This window comes from Schistocerca americana, chromosome 3, assembly GCF_021461395.2.
Source record: "Schistocerca americana isolate TAMUIC-IGC-003095 chromosome 3, iqSchAmer2.1, whole genome shotgun sequence".
Lineage (NCBI taxonomy): Eukaryota > Metazoa > Arthropoda > Insecta > Orthoptera > Acrididae > Schistocerca > Schistocerca americana.
In genome coordinates this window covers 306,209,295-306,228,857 of record NC_060121.1, presented here as the reverse complement: position 1 = coordinate 306,228,857, position 19,563 = coordinate 306,209,295, and the positions used below count along the sequence as shown (strand labels likewise).

Here is a 19,563-nt window from a genome sequence, read left to right as displayed (position 1 = left end):
AACATACGATTTCCATTCTATGATGGTTTCAATTCATATGTGTAACATGTCCACATCTTTAGAGGGAAAGAGAGAAGTTCCAGAGTTGCTTGTCTTGTATGCAGTAGGGTAGACAGGATGACGTGCACTACATCAGACTGTCATCTGATGTCACCGAACATCTGCTTTGCTGCAAGACCTAGTCAATGTCTGTACATGCCTGATACAATAAACATGGTTCGGTACATGTTTCTGGAATACACAGGCGTGCTCCTTGTGTACGGCAAAGCTCAAGGTAATGGAAGAGCTGCAAGTCACCTATATCTCTAATGTTTTACACAACGTAGTATGCCATCACATAAACTTTTTGCCCAAGTTATGCAATGCCTCTGAGAAACAGGTACCTTTACTGTGAGGCGGCAGGACTGTGGTGTTCCACGGTAATGGCGTGTGGCCAAATTTGAAGAAATACTGCATTGCTTTGAAGAGAACCTGTCAATGAGATCTCGAACAACTGCTTGTGCAATGGATGTTAGTCACGGTGCCATCTGGGACATTCTGTGTGAGCAACAATTACATCAGTATACCACTTACAAAGGATACAAACTGTGGGTCCAGCCACTTTTCTACAACACATTGCCTACTGCACATTGTTCCTGCACTGCTGCATTGACACACCCCTTTTCCATGTAAGGTTCTATTCACAGATGACTGTAAGTTCACTATGGACTGTGCTCTGAATTCGTAAAACAGCCATGTCTGGGCCGATGAAAAGCCTCGTGCCATGCATGTTCAGGAATTTTAGCACAGGTTTGGAATTAACGTGTGGGCAGGTATTCTGGAAGGTCATGTGATTGGGCCATACCTCCTTCCACTACTGATCCTGAATACTTAATCTTCCTACAAAACATATGGGACCCATTCTTGGAAGCTGTCCCATCGAATGTCCATCAGAATATATGGTTTCAGAATTACAGTGCACAACCTGACTTCTCCCATGCGGTTCAGAGACATCTCAATGGATGATGTAGTAAATGTCATGCGACTGGGGCCTCCCGTTGGGTAGACCGTTCGCCTGGTGCAAGTCTTTTGATTTGACGCCACTTCGGCGACTTGCGCGTCGATGGGGATGAAATGATGATGATCAGGACAACACAGCACCCAGTCCCTGAGCGGATAAAATTTCTGACCCACCCGGGAATCGAACCCGGGCCCTTAGGATTGACAGTCTGTCGTGCTGACCACTCAGCTACCGGGGGCAGATGGATGATGTAGTGATGGATGGATTGGCTGAGGTGGTCGAATCACGTGTCCACTGCAATTGCCACATTTAACTCCTATGGACTACTTCTTGTGGGATTGTATGCAAAGTTTAATTTACAAGACTCCTGTAGAGACAGAGGAAGATGTAGATGTAAAAGATCTGCTGGCACAAGTTCTGGCTGCTGCACTAGAAACTGAGGAGAAACCAGGTGGGAAGGAGGGTGTGTATCAGAATGTGCTTCTAATACAATGTCTATAACAATATTGGTGGTCGCCACATTGAACTGCTGTTGTGATGCATCAGTACTGTTCTGTATGTATGGTATGCTGGGCTCTTTTTTGTTTTGGAATAATGTAAACACATAATGTTTAATTGGTAGTACAAACAAATGTTCTTAAGTGATAAAATGATGTTTTGTTATGTTTCCTTTTGAATTGTTACCTAATAATTGTACTGCGTCTTGTATTTCAGTCCCTCAAGAAAAGTGGGTGAGTTAAACATTTGAACTGAAACAGTTATAGAATGGAAACAATGTGTTTCTGGACATGGGTTCTTATTCAAAATATTTTGTACTCACTCCCCTTTACAAGTCGTAGAAGTTTGTAATGGGAATTTTCTCACACCCTGTGTAAAGACATTTGCCACATCTAAAAGACATAGAATTTTTCAAATATGACTAATTCTGTCTTTACTGGTATTCTTGTTTCTGGGTCGAGTGCATTTGAATATCTTGAGTAAGTATAAACATTACTATCTATCTGTGTAATGTAAATGAACAGCTAAAAAAATCTACTCACCAAGCAGTGGCAAGGGAATACACACACACAAAAGGATTTAACTTTCATGAGCTTTTGGAGCCAGTGGCTCCTACTTCTTGTGGAAGATTGAAAGGGAACCAAGAGGGGTGAAGGAAAAGGACTGGAGACGTTTAGGAAAATGGGTACAGTTTAGGAAAATGGGTACAGTTTAGGAAAGTCACGCAGAACCCTGGGTCAGGGGAGAGTTACTGTGCAGGCTGAGAAGGAAAGACTACCTGTCTGTGAATAGGTACCTTTTCTGTCACAGCATTGTCATTCACCCTGAGACAGGTGCAAAACTTGAGTAAATTTTATTGTGTGTTATTTCGCATTTAACCATTTCCCGGGTGAATGCAGGCCTTTGACTATGTAAGTACCAGAGGGCTCTCAAAAACTGCGGTCAACCTAGGTGTTGTATCAGACTAAAAGTTCTTAATTTTGATCATAGATCCAATTGGTGTCTGGCACATGTCCTGATTGTGTAAGCTAACTGTCTAATTGTGTATGCATACCCTCCCCTAATCCAAACAAGCTGCATTTGCTAGCAACATTTTTAACGAGAAGAAATTTCATAGTAGCAGGAAGATTTTATTGGCATTATCACATTATAACTTTTAAAAAAACCCACAACATTGATTACAGATGATTCTTGTGCATATATATTTGACCTGAAGTATCTTTCTGGTTTTTTTTTTTTTTAATGTGTAATGCACGCAGGCATGAAGTATAATAACTTTTATTTTATTCTGTTGCTTTTAGGTGTGGATTTATTTCCTATCAAGCTAGTGCCAGGGTGTATAAGTATTCAGGGCGATATCACAACTGACAAATGTCGCTTGGCAATACAGAAGGAACTTCAGACGTGGAAGGCAGATGTTGTGTTGAATGATGGTGCACCAAATGTTGGTAAGTTTGATACCACATCATGAAAAGCATTGTTAATGTGAATATTATTCCTGAATTTCTGCTCTGATTCCTTTGTTTTGTTTTTGCATAATGTAGAAATTCACAATACTTATATTAAAGCTAGAGTGTAGTTGGTGGTGACTTTAATTTACCCTCAATATATTGGCGAAAATACATGTTTAAATCTGGAAGTATGCATAAAACATCATCTAAAATTGTGCTAAACGCATTCTTTGAAAATTATTTCGAACAGTTAGTTTACAAGTCTACACAAATAGTAAATGGTTGTGAAAACACATTTGACCTCTTAGCAACAAATAATCCTGAGCTAATAATGAGCATCAAAATGGATAAAGGGATTAGTGAACACAGGGTTGTCATAGTGAGGGAGACCAAGAGATGAATACGTTAGGCAGATTCAGAAGGATGTAGGTTGCAGTAAGTACTGGGAGATGAAGAAGCTTGCACAGGATAGAGTAGCATGGAGAGCTGCATCAAACCAGTCTCAGGACTGAAGACCACAACAACAACAACAACAACAACATATAGCAGAGATGCTGAATCGCAGAGAGGCACAACAAAAAGACTCTCACAATTAAAGCTTTCGGCCATTAAGGTCTTCGTCAACAATACATACACTGTTGCCTGAGACTGCAGTCATGTGTGAGTTGCGTTTGCGCCCTTGCGCGTGCGCTTGTGTGTGTGTGTGTGTGTCTGTTGTTGATGAAGGCCTTAATGGCCAAAAGTTTTAATTGTGAGAGTCTTTTTGTTATGCCTATCAGAGACTCTGCATCTACTATATGTTGTTGTTGTTGTGGTCTTCAATCCTGAGACTGGTTTGATGCAGCTCTCCATGCTACTCTATACAGTGCAAGCTTCATCATCTCCCAGTACTTACTGCAACCTACATCCTTCTGAATTTGCCTAATGTATTCATCTCTTGGTCTCCCTATACAATTTTTACCCTCCACGCTGCCCTCCAATGCTAAATTTGTGATCGCTTGATGCCTCAGAACATGCCCTACCAACTGGTCCCTTCTTCTTGTCAAGTTGTGCCACAAACCCCTCTTCTCCCCTATTCTGTTCAACACCTCCTCATTAGTTACGTGATCTACCCATCTAATCTTCAGCATTCTTCTGTAGCACCACATTTCGAATCTGCTGTATATAACAATATTATGAGAAGGAAAGTTGCTACTCTCCATCTGCTATATGGAGAGTAGCAACTTTCCTTCTCATAATATTGTTATATTCCATTCTGGATTTTCCATTGTTTGAAAAATAAATGAAAAATGTACCTATCCAAAAAAGCAGATAAAAATTCCCTTTGTGAGAGACAATCTCCACTCCTTCCAAATTAACATTGTAAGTGTAGACCAGATGTAGCTTGAATTCAGAGAAATAGTATTGATAGCAACTGTGACATTTGCACCAAATAAATTAACAAACAATGGAGCTGATCCCCCTTGGCAACACAATTGGTCTGAACCCTGTTGCAGAAACAACAAAGAAAGCATGCCAAATTCAAATGAATGCAAGATCTCCAAGATTGACGATGTTTTACAGAAGTTAGAAATTTAGTGCGGATATCACCGTGAGATGCTTATAATAGTTTCTACAATAAAACTTTTATCTTGAAACCTGGCAGAAATCTGAAGAGATTCTGGTTGTATGTTAGTGGCAAGACACTTAGTGGCAAGACACAGTCAGTGCCTTCTCTGCATGATAGCAATAGAAATACTATCGACGACAGTGCTGCTAAAGCAGAGTTACTAAACATAGCCTTCCTAAATTTTTTGCTTATGGAATATCTTCTCAGTTATTTGACTGAATTCATGATTTCTTGTCAGAGAGATTGCAGTTCATAGTAATTGACAGAAAGTCATCGAGTAAAACAGAAGTGATTTCTGTCATCCCCCAAGGTAGTGTTATAGGCCCTCTGCTGTTTCTTATCTGTGTTAAAAATTTAGGAAACAATCTGAGCAGCTGCCGTAGGTTGTTTTCAGATGATATCATTTATTGTCTAGTAACCTCCTCAGAAAATCAAAACAAATTGCAAAACAATTTAGAAAAGATATCTAAATGGTGCGAAAATTGGCAATTGACCCTAAATAATGAAAAGTGTGGTCATACACATGAGTGCTAAAAGGAATCCGTCAAACTTCAGTTACACAATAAATCAGTCTAATCTAAAGGCCATAAATTCAACTAAATGCCTAGGAATTACAATTACCAACAGTTTAAATTGGAAAGAGCACATAGAAAAAGTTATAGGCAAGTCAAACCAAAGACTGTGCTTTATTGGCAGAACTCGTAGAAAATGTAACAGATCTACTAAAAAGATTGCCTACACTGCATTTGTCTGTCCTCTTTTGGAATACTGTTGCATGATCTGGGATCCTTACCAGATAGGATTAACGGAGTATATCGAGAAAGTTCAAAGAAGAGCAGCACATTTTGTATTATTATGAAATAGGGGAGAGAGTGTCACAGATGTGATACAAGATTTGGGATGGATACCATTAAAGCAAAGGGATTTTTCGTTGTGGCAGAATCTTTTCAGGAAATTTCAGTCACCAACTTTCTCCTCCGAATGCGAAAATATTTTATCGACACCGACCTACATAGGCAGAAACGATCATCATAATAAAATAAGGCAAAATCAAAGCTCGCACGGAAAGATATAGGTATCGGTTTTTTTCCATGCGCTGTTTGAGAGGAGAATAATAGAGAATTATTGTAATATGGTTCGGTGAACCCTCTGCCAGGCACTTAAATGTGATTTGCAGAATATCCATGTAGATGTAGATGCAGATGCATATTAAGACCAGGAAAACTGCATTTGTTTCAAAATATGTAGCAGCTGATGTCTTTGTCAGAGTGTGGTATAGCCCTTAGTAATTTTCATTGTAATGAAAGTTACTGCCAGTACACATTTCGGCATCAACCATGGTAACACTGTAAACTGCTACCTATGTGAAGTTGCAGGTGGAAGGCTATGTCAGATGACCTGCACGAATAAATTTTAAGGGGTCTGCGTACTTCGTGTCTTCTGTAGATGTCTTGTGGTACCATTGTTTACCTTCTCTTGTCACAGATTCTTAGCTGGCAAATAAACAGTGAAATCTAGAATGTATCTATCTTGAATAATAAACTCCAAGTCTTTTGATTCAAAAGAATATATTTCACCTCATTATTATTGGTGTAATAAGAAAACACGTTTCAGACTTCAACGTTTTAAAATTTGAGAGCCAATAATGTCACGAATACAGTGGGTGAATTACAAGCTATCTGTGACTTATGATCACATGATTGTTTTATCAATATAATAGAGGGAAACATTCCACGTGGGAAAAATATATATAAAAAACAAAGTTGCTGTGACTTACCAAACGAGTAAGCGCTGGTAGATAGCCACAATAAAAAACACGCAAACACACACACACACACAAAAACACACACACACACACACACACACACACACACACACACACACACACACACACACACAAATTTCAAGCTTTCACAACCCAAGGTTGCTTCACCAGGAAAGAGGGAAGGAAAGGGAAAGACGAAAGGATGTGGGTTCTAAGGGAGAGGGTAAGGAGTCATTCCAATCCCGGGAGCGGAAAGACTTACCTTAGGGGGAAAAAGGGACAGGTATACACTCGCGCGCGCACACACACGCATCCATCCGCACATATACAGACACAGGCAGACACATGTAAAGGCAAAGAGTTTGGGCAGAGATGTCAGTCGAGGCAGAAGTACAGAGGATATATTGAAGGGCAAGTTCCCATCTCCGGAGTTCTGACAGGTTGGTGCTAGTGGGAAGTATCCAGATAACCCGGACGGTGTAACACTGTGCCAAGATGTGCTGGCCGTGCACCAAGGCATGTTTAGCCACAGGGTGATCCTCATTACCAACAAACACTGTCTGCCTGTGACCGTTCATGCGAATGGACAGTTTGTTGCTGGCCATTCCCACATAGAAGGCTTCCAAGTGTAGTCATGTCAGTTGGTAAATCACGTGAGTGCTTTCACACATGGCTCTGCCTTTGATTGTGTACACATTCCAGGTTACAGGACTGGAGTAGGTGGTGGTGGGAGGTTGCATGGGACAGGTCTTACACCGGGGGCGGTTACAAGGGTGTAGGAGCCAGAGGGTAGGGAAGGTGGTTTAGGGATTTCATAGGGATGAACCAAGAGGTTACAAAGGTTAAGTGGACGGCGGAAAGGCACTCTTGGTGGAGTGGGGAGGACTTCATGAAGGATGGATCTCATTTCAGGGCAGGATTTGAGGAAGTCACATCCCTGCTGGAGAGCCACATTTATAGTCTGATCTAGTCCCGGAAAGTATCCTGTCACAAGTGGGGCACTTTTGGGGTTCTTCTGTGGGAGGTTCTGGGTTTGAGGGGATGAGGAAGTGGCTCTGGTTATTTGCTTCTGTACCAGGTCGGGAGGGTAGTTGCGGGATGCGAAATCTGTTTTCAGGTTATTGGTGTAATGGTTCAGGGATTCAGGACTGGAGCAGATTCATTTGCCACGAAGACCTAAGCTGTAGGGAAGGGACCGTTTGATATGGAATGGGTGGCAGCTGTCATAATGGAGGTACTGTTGCTTATTGGTGGGTTTGATGTGGACGGACGTGTGAAGCTGGCCATTGGACAGATGGAGGTCAACGTCGAGGAAAGTGGCAAGGGATTTGGAGTAGGACCAGGTGAATTTGATGGAACCAAAGGAGTTGAGGTTGGAGAGGAAATTCTGGAGTTCTTCACTGTGAGTCCAAATCATGAAGATGTCATCAATAAATCTGTACCAAACTTTGGGTTGGCAGGCCTGGGTAACCAAGAAGGCTTCCTCTAAGCGACCCATAAATAGGTTGGTGTACGAGGGGGCCATCCTGGTACCCATGACTGTTCCCTTTAATTGTTGGTATATCTGGCCTTCAAAAGTGAAGAAGTTGTGGGTTAGGATGAAGCTGGCTAAGGTGATGAGGAAAGAGGTTTTACGTAGTGTAGCAGGTGATTGGTGTGAAAGGAAGTTCTCCATCGCAGCGAGGCCCTGGACTTGCGGGATATTTGTGTATAAGGAAGTGGCATCAATGGTTACAAGGATGGTTTCCGGGGGTAACAGATTGGGTAAGGATTCCAGGCATTCGAGAAAATGGTTGGTGTCTTTGATGAAGGATGGGAGACAGTGTGTAATGGGTTGAAGGTGTTGATCTACGTAGGCAGAGATACGTTCTGTGGGGGCTTGTTAACCAGCTACAATGGGGCGGCCGGGATGTTTGGGTTTGTGAATTTTAGGAAGTAGGTAGAAGGTACAGGTGCGGGGTGTTGGTTGGGTAAAGATGTTGATGGAGTCAGGTGAAAGGTTTTGTAGGGGGCCTAAGGTTCTGAGGATTCCTTGAAGCTCTGCCTGGACATTAGGAATGGGAGTACCTTGGCAAACTTTGTATGTAGTGTTGTCTGAAAGCTGACGCAGTCCCTCAGCCACATACTCCCGACGATCAAGTACCACGGTCGTGGAACCCTTGTCAGCTGGAAGAATGACAATGGATCGGTCAGCCTTCAGATCACGGATAGCCTGGGCATCAGCTGTGGTGATGTTGGGAGTAGGATTAAGGTTTTTTAAGAAAGATTGAGAGGCAAGGCTGGAAGTGAGAAATTCCTGGAAGGTTTGGAGAGGGTGATTTTGAGGAAGAGGAGGTGGGTCCTGCTGTGACGGAGGACGGACTGTTCCAGGCAGGGTTCAATTTGGATAGTGCCTTGGAGAGTTGGATCATTAGGAGTAGGATTACGATTATTTTTCTTCGTGGCAAAGTGATATTTCCAGCAGAGACTATGAGTGTAGGACAGTAAATCTTTGACGAGGGCTGTTTGGTTGAATCTGAGAGTAGGGCTGAAGGTGAGGCCTTTGGATAGGACAGAGGTTTCGGATTGGGAGAGAGTTGTGGAGGACAGGTTAACCACTGAATTGGGGTGTTGTGGTTCCAGATTGTGTTTACTATAATTTTGAGATTTTGGGGGGAGTGGAGCTGGAAGAGGGAGATTGAGTAGATGGGAGAGACTGGGTCTGTGTGCAATGAGAGGAGGTTGAGGTTTGTTAGAAAGGTTGTGGAGGGTGAGTGCGTTGTCTTTCCGGAGGTGGGAAACCAGGAGATTGGATAGTTTTTTGAGGTGGAGGGTGGCATGCTGTTCTAATTTGCGGTTGGCCTGTAGGAGGATGCTCTGAACAGCCGGTGTGGATGTGGGGGAACTGACACAGGCAGACAGTGTTTGTTGGTAATGAGGATCATCCTGTGGCTAAACATGCCTTGGTGCATGGCCAGCACATCTTGACACAGTGTTACACCATCCGGGTTATCTGGATACTTCCCACTGACACCAACTTATCAGAACTCCAGAGATGGGAACTTGCCCTTCAATATATTCTCTCGTCCCGTTACCCACCAGGCCTCAACCTCCGCTAATTTCAAGTTGCCGCCCCTCGTACATCATCTGTCATTCAACAACATCTTTGCCTCTGTACTTCCGCCTCGACAGACATCTCTGCCCAACCTCTTTGCATTTACATATGTCTGCCTGTGTCTGTATACGTGCGGATGGATGTGTGTGTGTGTGTGTGTGTGTGTGTGTGTGTGTGTGTGTGTGTGTGTGTGTGTATACCTGTCCTTTTTTCCCCCTAAGGTAAGTCTTTCCGCTCCCGGGATTGGAATTACTCCTTACCCTCTCCCTTAGAACCCACATCCTTTCGTCTTTCCCTCTCCTTCCCTCTTTACTGATGAAGCAACCTTGGGTTGCAAAAAGCTTGAAATTTGTGTGTGTGTTTTTTATTGTGTCTATCTATCAGTGCTTTCTCGTTTGGTAAGTCACAGTATCTTTGTTTTTTATATATATGATTATTTTATCAAAATTGTTAGATGAAATGCTATTATGACTATAGCTGGTAACAAGATCAGCGTACAATTTCTATGTGTTGCATAGGAATTATTAAGTTTTAACTTTATCCACCATGCCACCAGTTCTTATTCGAGGTTTTTTTAATATATGCGTCAGTACAGGATATCAGTCTCAACTTGGCATACCCATTCTCACACTCCTGCCTTCTGTGTCTGACCTTATGTTGTGCTGGTGTACATTATCTATCTATCTCCCCTTGACAAGCATAGGTGTACCAATCAATGTGACTCGGTGTTAAAATGAAGTAATATCAATGAAATAGCACATATGCTACAATCTTCTTGGTATCATTTGAAAATTGCCTCTGAAGCTGAAATGGTCAGCCCCAATATGCCAGTCAAGCTTAATTTTTTGACAAAAGGCTTTTCAGTCCCGTTGTAACCACAATTTTTACTTCTAATAGGGGCATAGAGGCTATGAAATATAACACAAAGAATCTTCCAGTGAGTCACATATTGTTTTGTCTGACCAAATTCTAATGCAGCCTAGCAGGTATCTTTAATAATAACGAAAAATAAAATATTTCCGTGCTGTTCAACTATTTATGTACACACAAACCAGTTTTGACTTCTGAGGCCATCACCAGCAACAACTGTATCTCATGACTGCAAAAGAAATGATTTTGACTTGCAGAAATGTTAATGATGCAGATACACAGTTCTTCCAAAGTTATTAATTCATTTATTTTATGTATCCATGGCATGAAGTTATTGTAGAACTGGTAGAGAGTTTAATTATGTGCACACAGTTACAGATAAAATCCTATAAAATACAGCGGAAGGTGATAGCAGTAAAAATGCAGGAATTAATATGTACAACAAGAATTTACAAAATACAGACAGGAAAATGGAAAATAAACAGCATGATAATTCTCTTCATATTCTGGGGAGAATCTAATATTCACTAGTTTTGATTGCTGTTTTGTTGGTTGCAGCTAGGTCATTAGTGGGGCATGTATGCTGCATGTTCCTCGGGACTAGCAGGTGTTGTTGATCCTGCACGTCACCACACTGACAGATTTCATTAATGCTAAAACATTGTTTCCTGGGGTTGACTTCTCACCACAGTTCTCAGTTAGCTTAGTGTCTTCCACATCAAACAAGGTGGGTACGAACCTCCCACTGGTTTCTCTTTGAAATTTGTTCAGTGTGCTTTAGGTGGTACCAAAGTTGTACTCGTAAGTTCAAGGAGATGAAAGAATAGTTGTAGCTTCCTGCGTGAAGTTCTTTTGTAATCTGAGTCTTGGTCATTGATGCTCGTGTCACAACAAAGGGTGTCTGAAATCAATTTCCTGTTTCTTTGTCTCCATTTCTGGAGCTGCTTTCATGCGAATATCTGTTGGTGCTAATCTGTAATTTGGTACAGTTTATTGACAGGAATTGGTCAAAGACACTGTCTAGTCTCATTTGAAGGTGTATCAATGTGTTTGGCCAAACTGGTGTGAAAGATCCTGATATGGAGAAATGTAGCGCCAGAGCAAATGTTCGAAGCACTTTTGGTTGACTGCCACACATGGCTATTATAAATTTGGAGATGATGTTCCTTGCAGACACTTTGAACTTTGTTTCGTCACAATGGGCTTTGAATGTAAAGGAATGGTCCATATTTACTCCAAGGTCTTTGGGAATATCACAATGGAACAGTTGTTCTCCTCTCCAAAAATTGTTGAGTTTCCTTTAAGCTTCCCTGTTTCGTAGATGAAATGCATAAGCTTCTGTCTCTCCAAGATTTGGCTGCAGGTGGTTATCGCCGTAATACTTGACAAAGTCTCAAGAGCCCTCGTGTGTTTAATCTTCACTTCTTCGCAGGTTTTCCCTTGGACAACAGTCACTGTATCATCAGCATATATAAATGCTTTAGTTTCAGAGCTAATTGGTTGGTCATTTTGGTAGGTTTTATACAACTGGAGGAACAACACACTTCCTCAAAGAAGGCCATGTTTCTGAATCCTCAACTGACTTTTCTTGTTTTATAGGATGATGATGTATCTCCTGTTTCGCAGCAGACATCGATCCTTTGTGATTGAATACACTTTCCTACCAGCACTTGATCATATCATAAGTTGCTGTCAGGTCAATGAAAGCCACATCTGTAGCTTGACATATTTCATACCCATCCTCAGTGTGTTGGAGAAAATTAAGGATCTGTCCATAGCAAGATCTTCCTCGATGAAAGCTTGACTGCTCTTTTATGAGGCTTTTGCCAGCACTCTGATGTTCAGTTTAGAAGCAGCCTTTTCCATATTTTATACAAATGGCTGAGAAGTGAAACAGGATGGAAGTTTTTTGAGTCTATTGGCTCCTTCCAAGGCTTTGAAATGCTACTACTTTGCCTTTACACCAAATCCTTGGAATCTACAATTTTCAAACACAGCTTTCCTTAGATTTAATAATCCACTGCTTTATAGCACATTACTATTCCCAAGGTGCACTTGACATGGCTCTCTATGTGCAAAATAATGATTTCGGAGGTAAAACATCCCCTTAATCGGATATATGGAAGGGGAGTACATCGAGGCAATTTGAAAATGTAAAGATAAAAAAAGGAAAAGGAAAGAAGAAAAGCTAAGGATTGGTACATGGAACATTCGCTCCCTCTTACAACCTGGCAAATTGGAAAATGCAAAAAAAGAGAGGGAGCACAACAATATAGATATTCTTGGAATGTGCGGCGTGAGATGGTGAGGCAATGGTGTGTTGCAGAGTGATGGCTACAAACTATTTTATTCAGGCGAGGGGGGGAAAAATGGAATGAATGGAGTAGCTATCATGGTAAAGAAGAAAGTAAAAACCATGATAATGAAGGTGGAATACATAAATAGCAGATGGATGATGCTGAGGTTGAAAGGTCACAAGAAAGATGTAGTTCTGATACAGGTCTACATACCAACCAGCCAACCCAGCGACAATGAGATTGAAGAGTGCTACAGCGCAATTGAATCAGTGGTGGAGAGAGAGAAGGAAAAGGCATGTATCGTAGTAATAGGAGATTGGAACGCAGTGGTTGGTGAAGTGAAAGACAGAGATGTGGTTGGAAAGTTTGGATTGGGTAACAGGAATTAAAGGGATGTGAGAATGGTCAGATTTTGTAAGGAAAACTCATTGGTTGTTGGAAACATGCTTTTTGAACATCTCAAAAGAAGACGGTACACATGGACATTGAATGTAGACCATGTCAGATACCAGACCGATTACATACTAATACAGAGTAGATTCCAGACATGCATGAGAAATGCCAAGGCTTATCCAGGAGCAGATATTAACTCTGAGCACAACTTGGTTGTAGCAGATGTGCAGGTTAGATTGAAAAGAATGTTGGTAAGTAAAGTGAGAGAGAAGTTTCACTTTGATGCTCTAAAGGAAGAAAGAATAACCAAAAAAGCTTCAAGAAGAGTTCCGAGACAAGTAGAAAATTAGAGAAAAGACAGAGGGCATAAATGAACTGTGGAACCAGTTCAGAGACACCCTGAAAGCAACCAGTAAAGATGTTGTTGGTGTGGTGAAGTGCTAGCGGAGAAGGAAACCATGGGTTACCGATGACACGATTTTTTTTTTTTTACTCTATGAAGTGGATCAAAGACCCTCTGATCTGCAGATTGAGAAGAAAGAATCAGTAAATGAAGATGAAAAAGGAGATTTTATCTGAGGTTCAGAGGTAAATAAGGCATTGGGAGAACTTAAAAACATCAAAACGTGTGGTGTAGATGACATTCTGGCAGAAATCTTAATGAGTTTAAAGGAAACAGGTGAATATGAGTTGACCTCTCTTTGCAACTATATCTATGACAAAGGGGAATGGCCAGAAGACTTTCTCGTAAGTATAATAGTCCCAATCCCAAAGACTAATAATCCTAAAAAGTGTGAAGACCACAGGACAATCAGCCTAGTATCCCAGGCAACAAAAGTAGTTGTTCGAATTCTGAATAGGATGCTATATGGAATGCTGGAGGAAACACTTGGTGAAGAACAATACGGTTTCATAAGGGGAAAGGGAACACAAGGTGCCATTGGACTTCTAAGAACCATTGGCAAAAGATACGTAGAAAAGGGCAAAGAAGTGTATGCTGTCTTCAAAGACCTTGAAAAGGCCTTTGATAGTGTGCAGTGGGATAAGCTGTTATATATCTTGAACAAGAAGGGTGTAAAGTGGAAGGAGAGAAGATTGATCGTAAATCTGTACCTAAATCAGAAAGCTTGGGTACGAATAGGTAATGGGATCTCAGAAGACAGCAAGATTGGGAGAGGTGTTAGACAGGGCAGTTGCTGCTCGCCGATACTATTTAACATCTATCTGGAGGAAGTGCTGGAAAGCTGTTTGGATGGAACAAGAGGTGTCAGGTTAGGTGGACGGAAAATTGAATGTATAAGATTTGCAGATGACATGGCGGTCCTCGCAGAAAATCAAGAGACACTGACTCAAATGCTAAATGACCTAAATGAAGCCTATGCAGCATATGGTATGAAAATTTATAAAAAGAAAACCAAAAGCATGGTCATAGGCCTAAAGAAAAGAAAAGTGAAAATTAAGTTGGGGTCAGAAATCATAGAACAGGTAAGAGCATTCAAGTATTTGGGAAGTTGGATTGAAGAAGATGTGGATTGCCAACAAGATATCAAAGTGAGAATGGCTCTGGCAAAACAGGGATTTCAAAAGCAGAGAAGTCTCCTAACTAGTTGTTTAAACAAGGAATTAATGAAGTGACTAGTTAAGTGCTTAATATGGAGCACGGCCTTGTATGGAGCAGAAACATGGACTTTGAGAAAGTAGGATGAGAAGAGAATTGAAGCTTGTGAAATATAGATATGGCTTAGAATGAAGATCAGCTGGACTGATAAAGCCAGGGATGAAGAAATACTGAGGAGAGTTGGAGAAGAAAGGAGGATGCTGCTGACAGTGAAGAACAGGAAACTAAACTGGATAGGCCACAATCTAAGAAGAGATTGCCTTCTAGTAGAGGAAATTGAAGGTTTCATTCCAGGAAAGAGAGGGAAGGGCAGAAGAAGGTTCCAGATGCTGGACGATGTCAGCAGGCCACAAGGAGGGTACCAAAGAATGAAGAGGAACACAGAAGACAGAGAAGCATGGAGGGTTATGCAGTCAAAACCTGCCGCAAGGCAGGCAACCCAATGAATGAATGAATGAATTATAGCACCTTGTATCTCATTAAATATAAAATTTTAGATAGAAATAAGTAAATATGCTAAATTTAAAGTCACTTTGATGACGTTATTATGAGTGTCACTGTTGAAATTACAAGAAATGATAACAATATGCTTTCTATGCATGATAGTCACTGTCTGGCAGATTATTCTGAACGTGGAAATCCCAGGGGATTGGTAGTGACAGTTAAATGACAAAGGGAAAGCTTCATTTGTCTTTCCTTTTTATTTTCTTTAGAGCACTGTATATCATCAATTGCCATCGTGCACTCATATATGAAACCTTTATGTGATAAGTACATTAGAAGCCAAAGTAATAATTAATCATATTATGCTTGCAAAAAAGGCAACTGAGCTTATTACAAGAAGCATCAGTCTGCTACGAATAATTAACCAGAACTAATCTCTGATAATGTCTACATCTTTGTGAAGAGGAAGACAGTCGCTCAATCAGAGAGTTGAAAAAAATGTACATTGCTGCCTTGCAAAGAATTGCAAAGGACAGTGTATTAAAATACATCATAATAAAATTAATATTCCCACATTGGAGTCTTTAAAATAAATATAAGATGTTACAAGCAAGTCGTAACATCTGTTCTGTTCATAGACTGCCGAGGCCTGTAGCGTTATTGTTCTTAATAGACTTGGAAACTATATCCAATTCTTTTAAAATGAAATGGGTGCAAAGATAGTCTTTCACATCAGCATGTCTCATGAGTCTGGAGTTTTTGAGCTTCCTTTAGACTTACTCTTCAGAAGTAATTGGTAAGCAATTCAGTCAGTAGTTGTTTTCGAGAGATCTGGAGGAGCAGGGGCTGGATCATTGTTGAGACTCTTTGGTAATTTCCAAGCCTTCCAGCTTTTCTGTTTCATATATGGATTTGATACTAGGTCACACCATTTTTTACTTGTGGAAGCTGATACAGCAAGCAAAGAGATTTTCGTGTTTTGGGTTGTTTCCCCAGAGAATGGGTCATTGTCAAATAGCTTGTATCTCTCTAAGGAAGACTTGGAGTTTTCATTGAGTTCTGTGAGATAGTCCATTCTGAATTCATTTGGAATATATTTACCTGAGATGGCTTGGACTGGTTTAACAAATTCATCATACATTCTGTGGAGGTGGGTCAAGTTTTAAGGCTCCCATATCAAGTTCTTGTGTGACATACTCCCCACTGTTCTTTCTTGAAGTTAAATTGTCTGGCGTCACAACTGCTTCAGCATGTTGATGCTGTGTGTGTGGGAGTAGCCCTGCAACATTATTCTGTACTTGTTTGACAAATGTTCTCTGACAAAAATGTTGTCTGGATCATATGCACCACACCATCTGTCACTGTTGAAGGATGGTGACATCTTCCATTGCCGGCCGGGGTGGCCAAGCGGTTAAAAGCGCTACAGTCTGGAACCGCGCGACCGCTACGGTCGCAGGTTCGAATCCTGCCTCGGGCATGGATGTGTGTGATGTCCTTCGGTTAGTTAGGTTTAAGTAGTTCTAAGTTCTAGGGGACTGATGACCTTAGAAGTTAAGTCCCATAGTGCTCAGAGCCATTTGAACCATTTGACATCTTCCATTCACATATTTCCACCAATCCTATGTGTTTAGTCCAGTGTTCAAGGTGTTCTCCATTTTTATTGGTTTCCTTGTAGCCCCGTGATACACTGTTACAGTTAAAATCACCTATTACTAGCATTGTTGATTGAGAGTAGAGGTTAGGTGGTTGCGTGAAGCAATTTAGTGTTAGATGGTTTATATATGAATGTCACTGTACATGACGGGATCTCAGTTGTCAGAATCTCCATTTTGTTATCTGATGTAGACCCTACAGAAATGATATTAGACCAGGCTTTGCAAACGCTGCAATACCATATGTTGTAATTGATCTTTCAGTGATGAGATTCATTCTGTTTACTTTTTGATCTCCATTTGTTTGGACCTCTATGTGTCTCAAAATGAACAGAAAATCACAGACTGTTTGTTTGTGTAAAGCATTGCATAAAAAATAAAAATATTACAAATTAAAATGTTATTTTTTAAAAATGAACAATAAATTTCATTTTACTGTTGTTATATGGTCCTGTTATAGGTGCATAACTGGAACTTAATTTAGCACACAGGAAAAAGAAAATTGTGTTTGTTTATAACTCATCCAGTATTCAGGATCATTTATTGATTGATTTTAAATATTTCCCATAGTGTCATATTTCTGCCTATCTTAACAGTGCGTAGAAGTAATATAATATGTAACTGAGTGAATTAGTTGAAATGGCATAACATTTTGATAAGTGTGACTCCCATCATGTTTTGATGAAGTTTAGAATGTCATAATATAGTTTGTCACAATGTACATTTTACCAATAATTTCTGTTAAAACATGTTCCGCAAAATTTGTGTCTTTTCTAGTCTCCTGCTAATTCATAAGTTAATTTGTTGTTTTCATGTTCACTTCGTATCTGCTATTTTGGTACATTATGTAATTTCTTATTTACATTTCAAAATGTTTCAATTTTCAGGTAAAAATTGGTTACATGATGCATACCAGCAGGCATGTCTTACCTTAAGTGCACTTAAACTGGCAACTAATTTTCTCAGGAGAGGTGGTTGGTTTGTTACAAAAGTTTTTCGCTCCAAGGATTACCACCCATTAATATGGGTTTTCAAACAACTGTTCAAAAAGGTATTTACTATTAATTCAGTTGGCATCCAATAACAGCCATTTGAGTGTAAAGCCTTCAATTAACATTTCATTGGTGCTTTGGTTAATATTAATTCAAGCAAAATCATTAGAAATCCTTTGAGCAGGACAATACAATTGCCATGACTTGAAGGGTTACTCTCTTGAGACCTCCCCCCCCCCCCCCCCCCCCTCCCCTCCCCCCACGCACGCACACACACACAAGAAAAAATTAGCCCCATACAGTTACCATTGGTTATTAATATTCAGTAATGTATTGAAATTTACTGATAAGTGTGGGTACATCGTTTTAAAGTAAATTAGGGCTGGCAGGGAACGGTTATTCATGAAGTTTTAAGGTTTTCAAAGTATTGTGTATGTGTGTGTGTGTGTGTGTGTGTGAGAAAGAGAGAGGGGGGGGGGGAGTTCCATCCTCCTCATTGAAATAGAAAAAGCACAAATCAGTTTATCTGTGGAAAAATTAATAAATAAAGAGGTGGTCACATGTTTCTTATGACCATGCGTCTTCTGTTCGTTTTTCTTCATTTTGTGTGTGTTTTCAACTTTGTTTTTATATTTGATCAAAATTAACATTTCTTATCAATTTGCTTTTGTTTTGTTTGTCCATTCTCATATAGCTAGATGGTAACTCACTTGTTCTGCTACCAGCCACACTTTTAAAGGTTTTCTCATGTTACGTTAGAATGTATTGTATGTACTGTGTTCACATTGAAAATATCTTTTGTTACTTTCAGGTTCATGCAACAAAACCTCAAGCATCTCGTACAGAGTCAGCAGAAATATTTGTTGTGTGTCAGCATTACTTGGCACCTGATAAATTGGATCATCGTTTTGTTGACGCCAAATATGTATTTGAGGAGCTAGAAATTGAACCTAAGAATAATAAAATGAGTGTGTACCATCCAGAAAAAGTTAAGAAGGCAAAGGCAGAGGGTTATCCTGAAAATAATTATACATTGTACAATAAACTTCTTGTGTCAGATTTCATAGCTAGAGACAATCCGGTAGATTCACTGCAGTATGCATCTGAGGTAAGTGCTGTTTGATGATGCATGAGTTTGCAGAATCTTGCTTTTCTTTTTATGTTTCCTGTATTACCTCGTAAGAAACTCCGATGTTAGCTAAGGTAACATGTAAAGGATCTAACCATTAATCTTTCAGATTGTTTTTGATGATGATGCTGTGGCCAGTCACCCAAAGACAACACCTGAAGTGAAAGAATGTTGCAAAGATATAAAAGTCCTCGGGAGGAAGGATTTTCGTTTATTAATGTCATGGTGGAAAGCAATGAAAGAAGCTTTTGGTACTAAAGAAGCAGAGGAAAATGAACAAACTCAAGCAAATGGAGTTGCTGAAGTAAATGAGAGTGACGTGGATCCTGAAGAAGCAGAGATGAATGAACTTTCTAAACAGATAAGTGAGCTGCAGGCAGAGGAACAAAGAGAAAGCAAGAGGAAAAGAAAACGTGTTAATAAAGAGCGGAAAAAATTACAAGATCGACTCAACTTGAAGATGGTTCTGAAGGGGGATGAAGGCCCAAGAGATGAAGGAGAAGAAATGTTTGACCTGAAAAAAGTGGACAGTGCGAAGGTGAGATTTCTGTACAGACAGTTATGACTGTTACACATTAGACAGCTATAGAAGTAAGTGAAGAGAGTAATTGATTCTGATAAACAAAATAATACAGTATTTACATAAAATATATGTGAAGCTTACATTTGAAATCTTTTAAGACTTAATTTTGTTTCAGTATTAATTTGAGTAATGATGACAACCAATCATTGATTTGCCCTGGTTGTAGTT

The 19,563-nt window shown here is 40.2% G+C and overlaps 1 protein-coding gene across 1 annotated transcript in view; it reads left to right on the top strand.

Annotated features, from left to right (window-relative positions):
* The window catches only part of LOC124606956 (pre-rRNA 2'-O-ribose RNA methyltransferase FTSJ3), a 117,254-nt gene that overhangs the window by 22,894 nt on the left and 74,797 nt on the right, over positions 1–19,563 (top strand). Inside the window, exons 3-6 of the mRNA XM_047139093.1 lie at positions 2,800–2,946; positions 17,579–17,742; positions 18,495–18,791; positions 18,922–19,350. Coding sequence (XP_046995049.1) covers positions 2,800–2,946; positions 17,579–17,742; positions 18,495–18,791; positions 18,922–19,350 — 1,037 coding nt within the window. The remainder of the gene's footprint in view (positions 1–2,799; positions 2,947–17,578; positions 17,743–18,494; positions 18,792–18,921; positions 19,351–19,563) is intronic.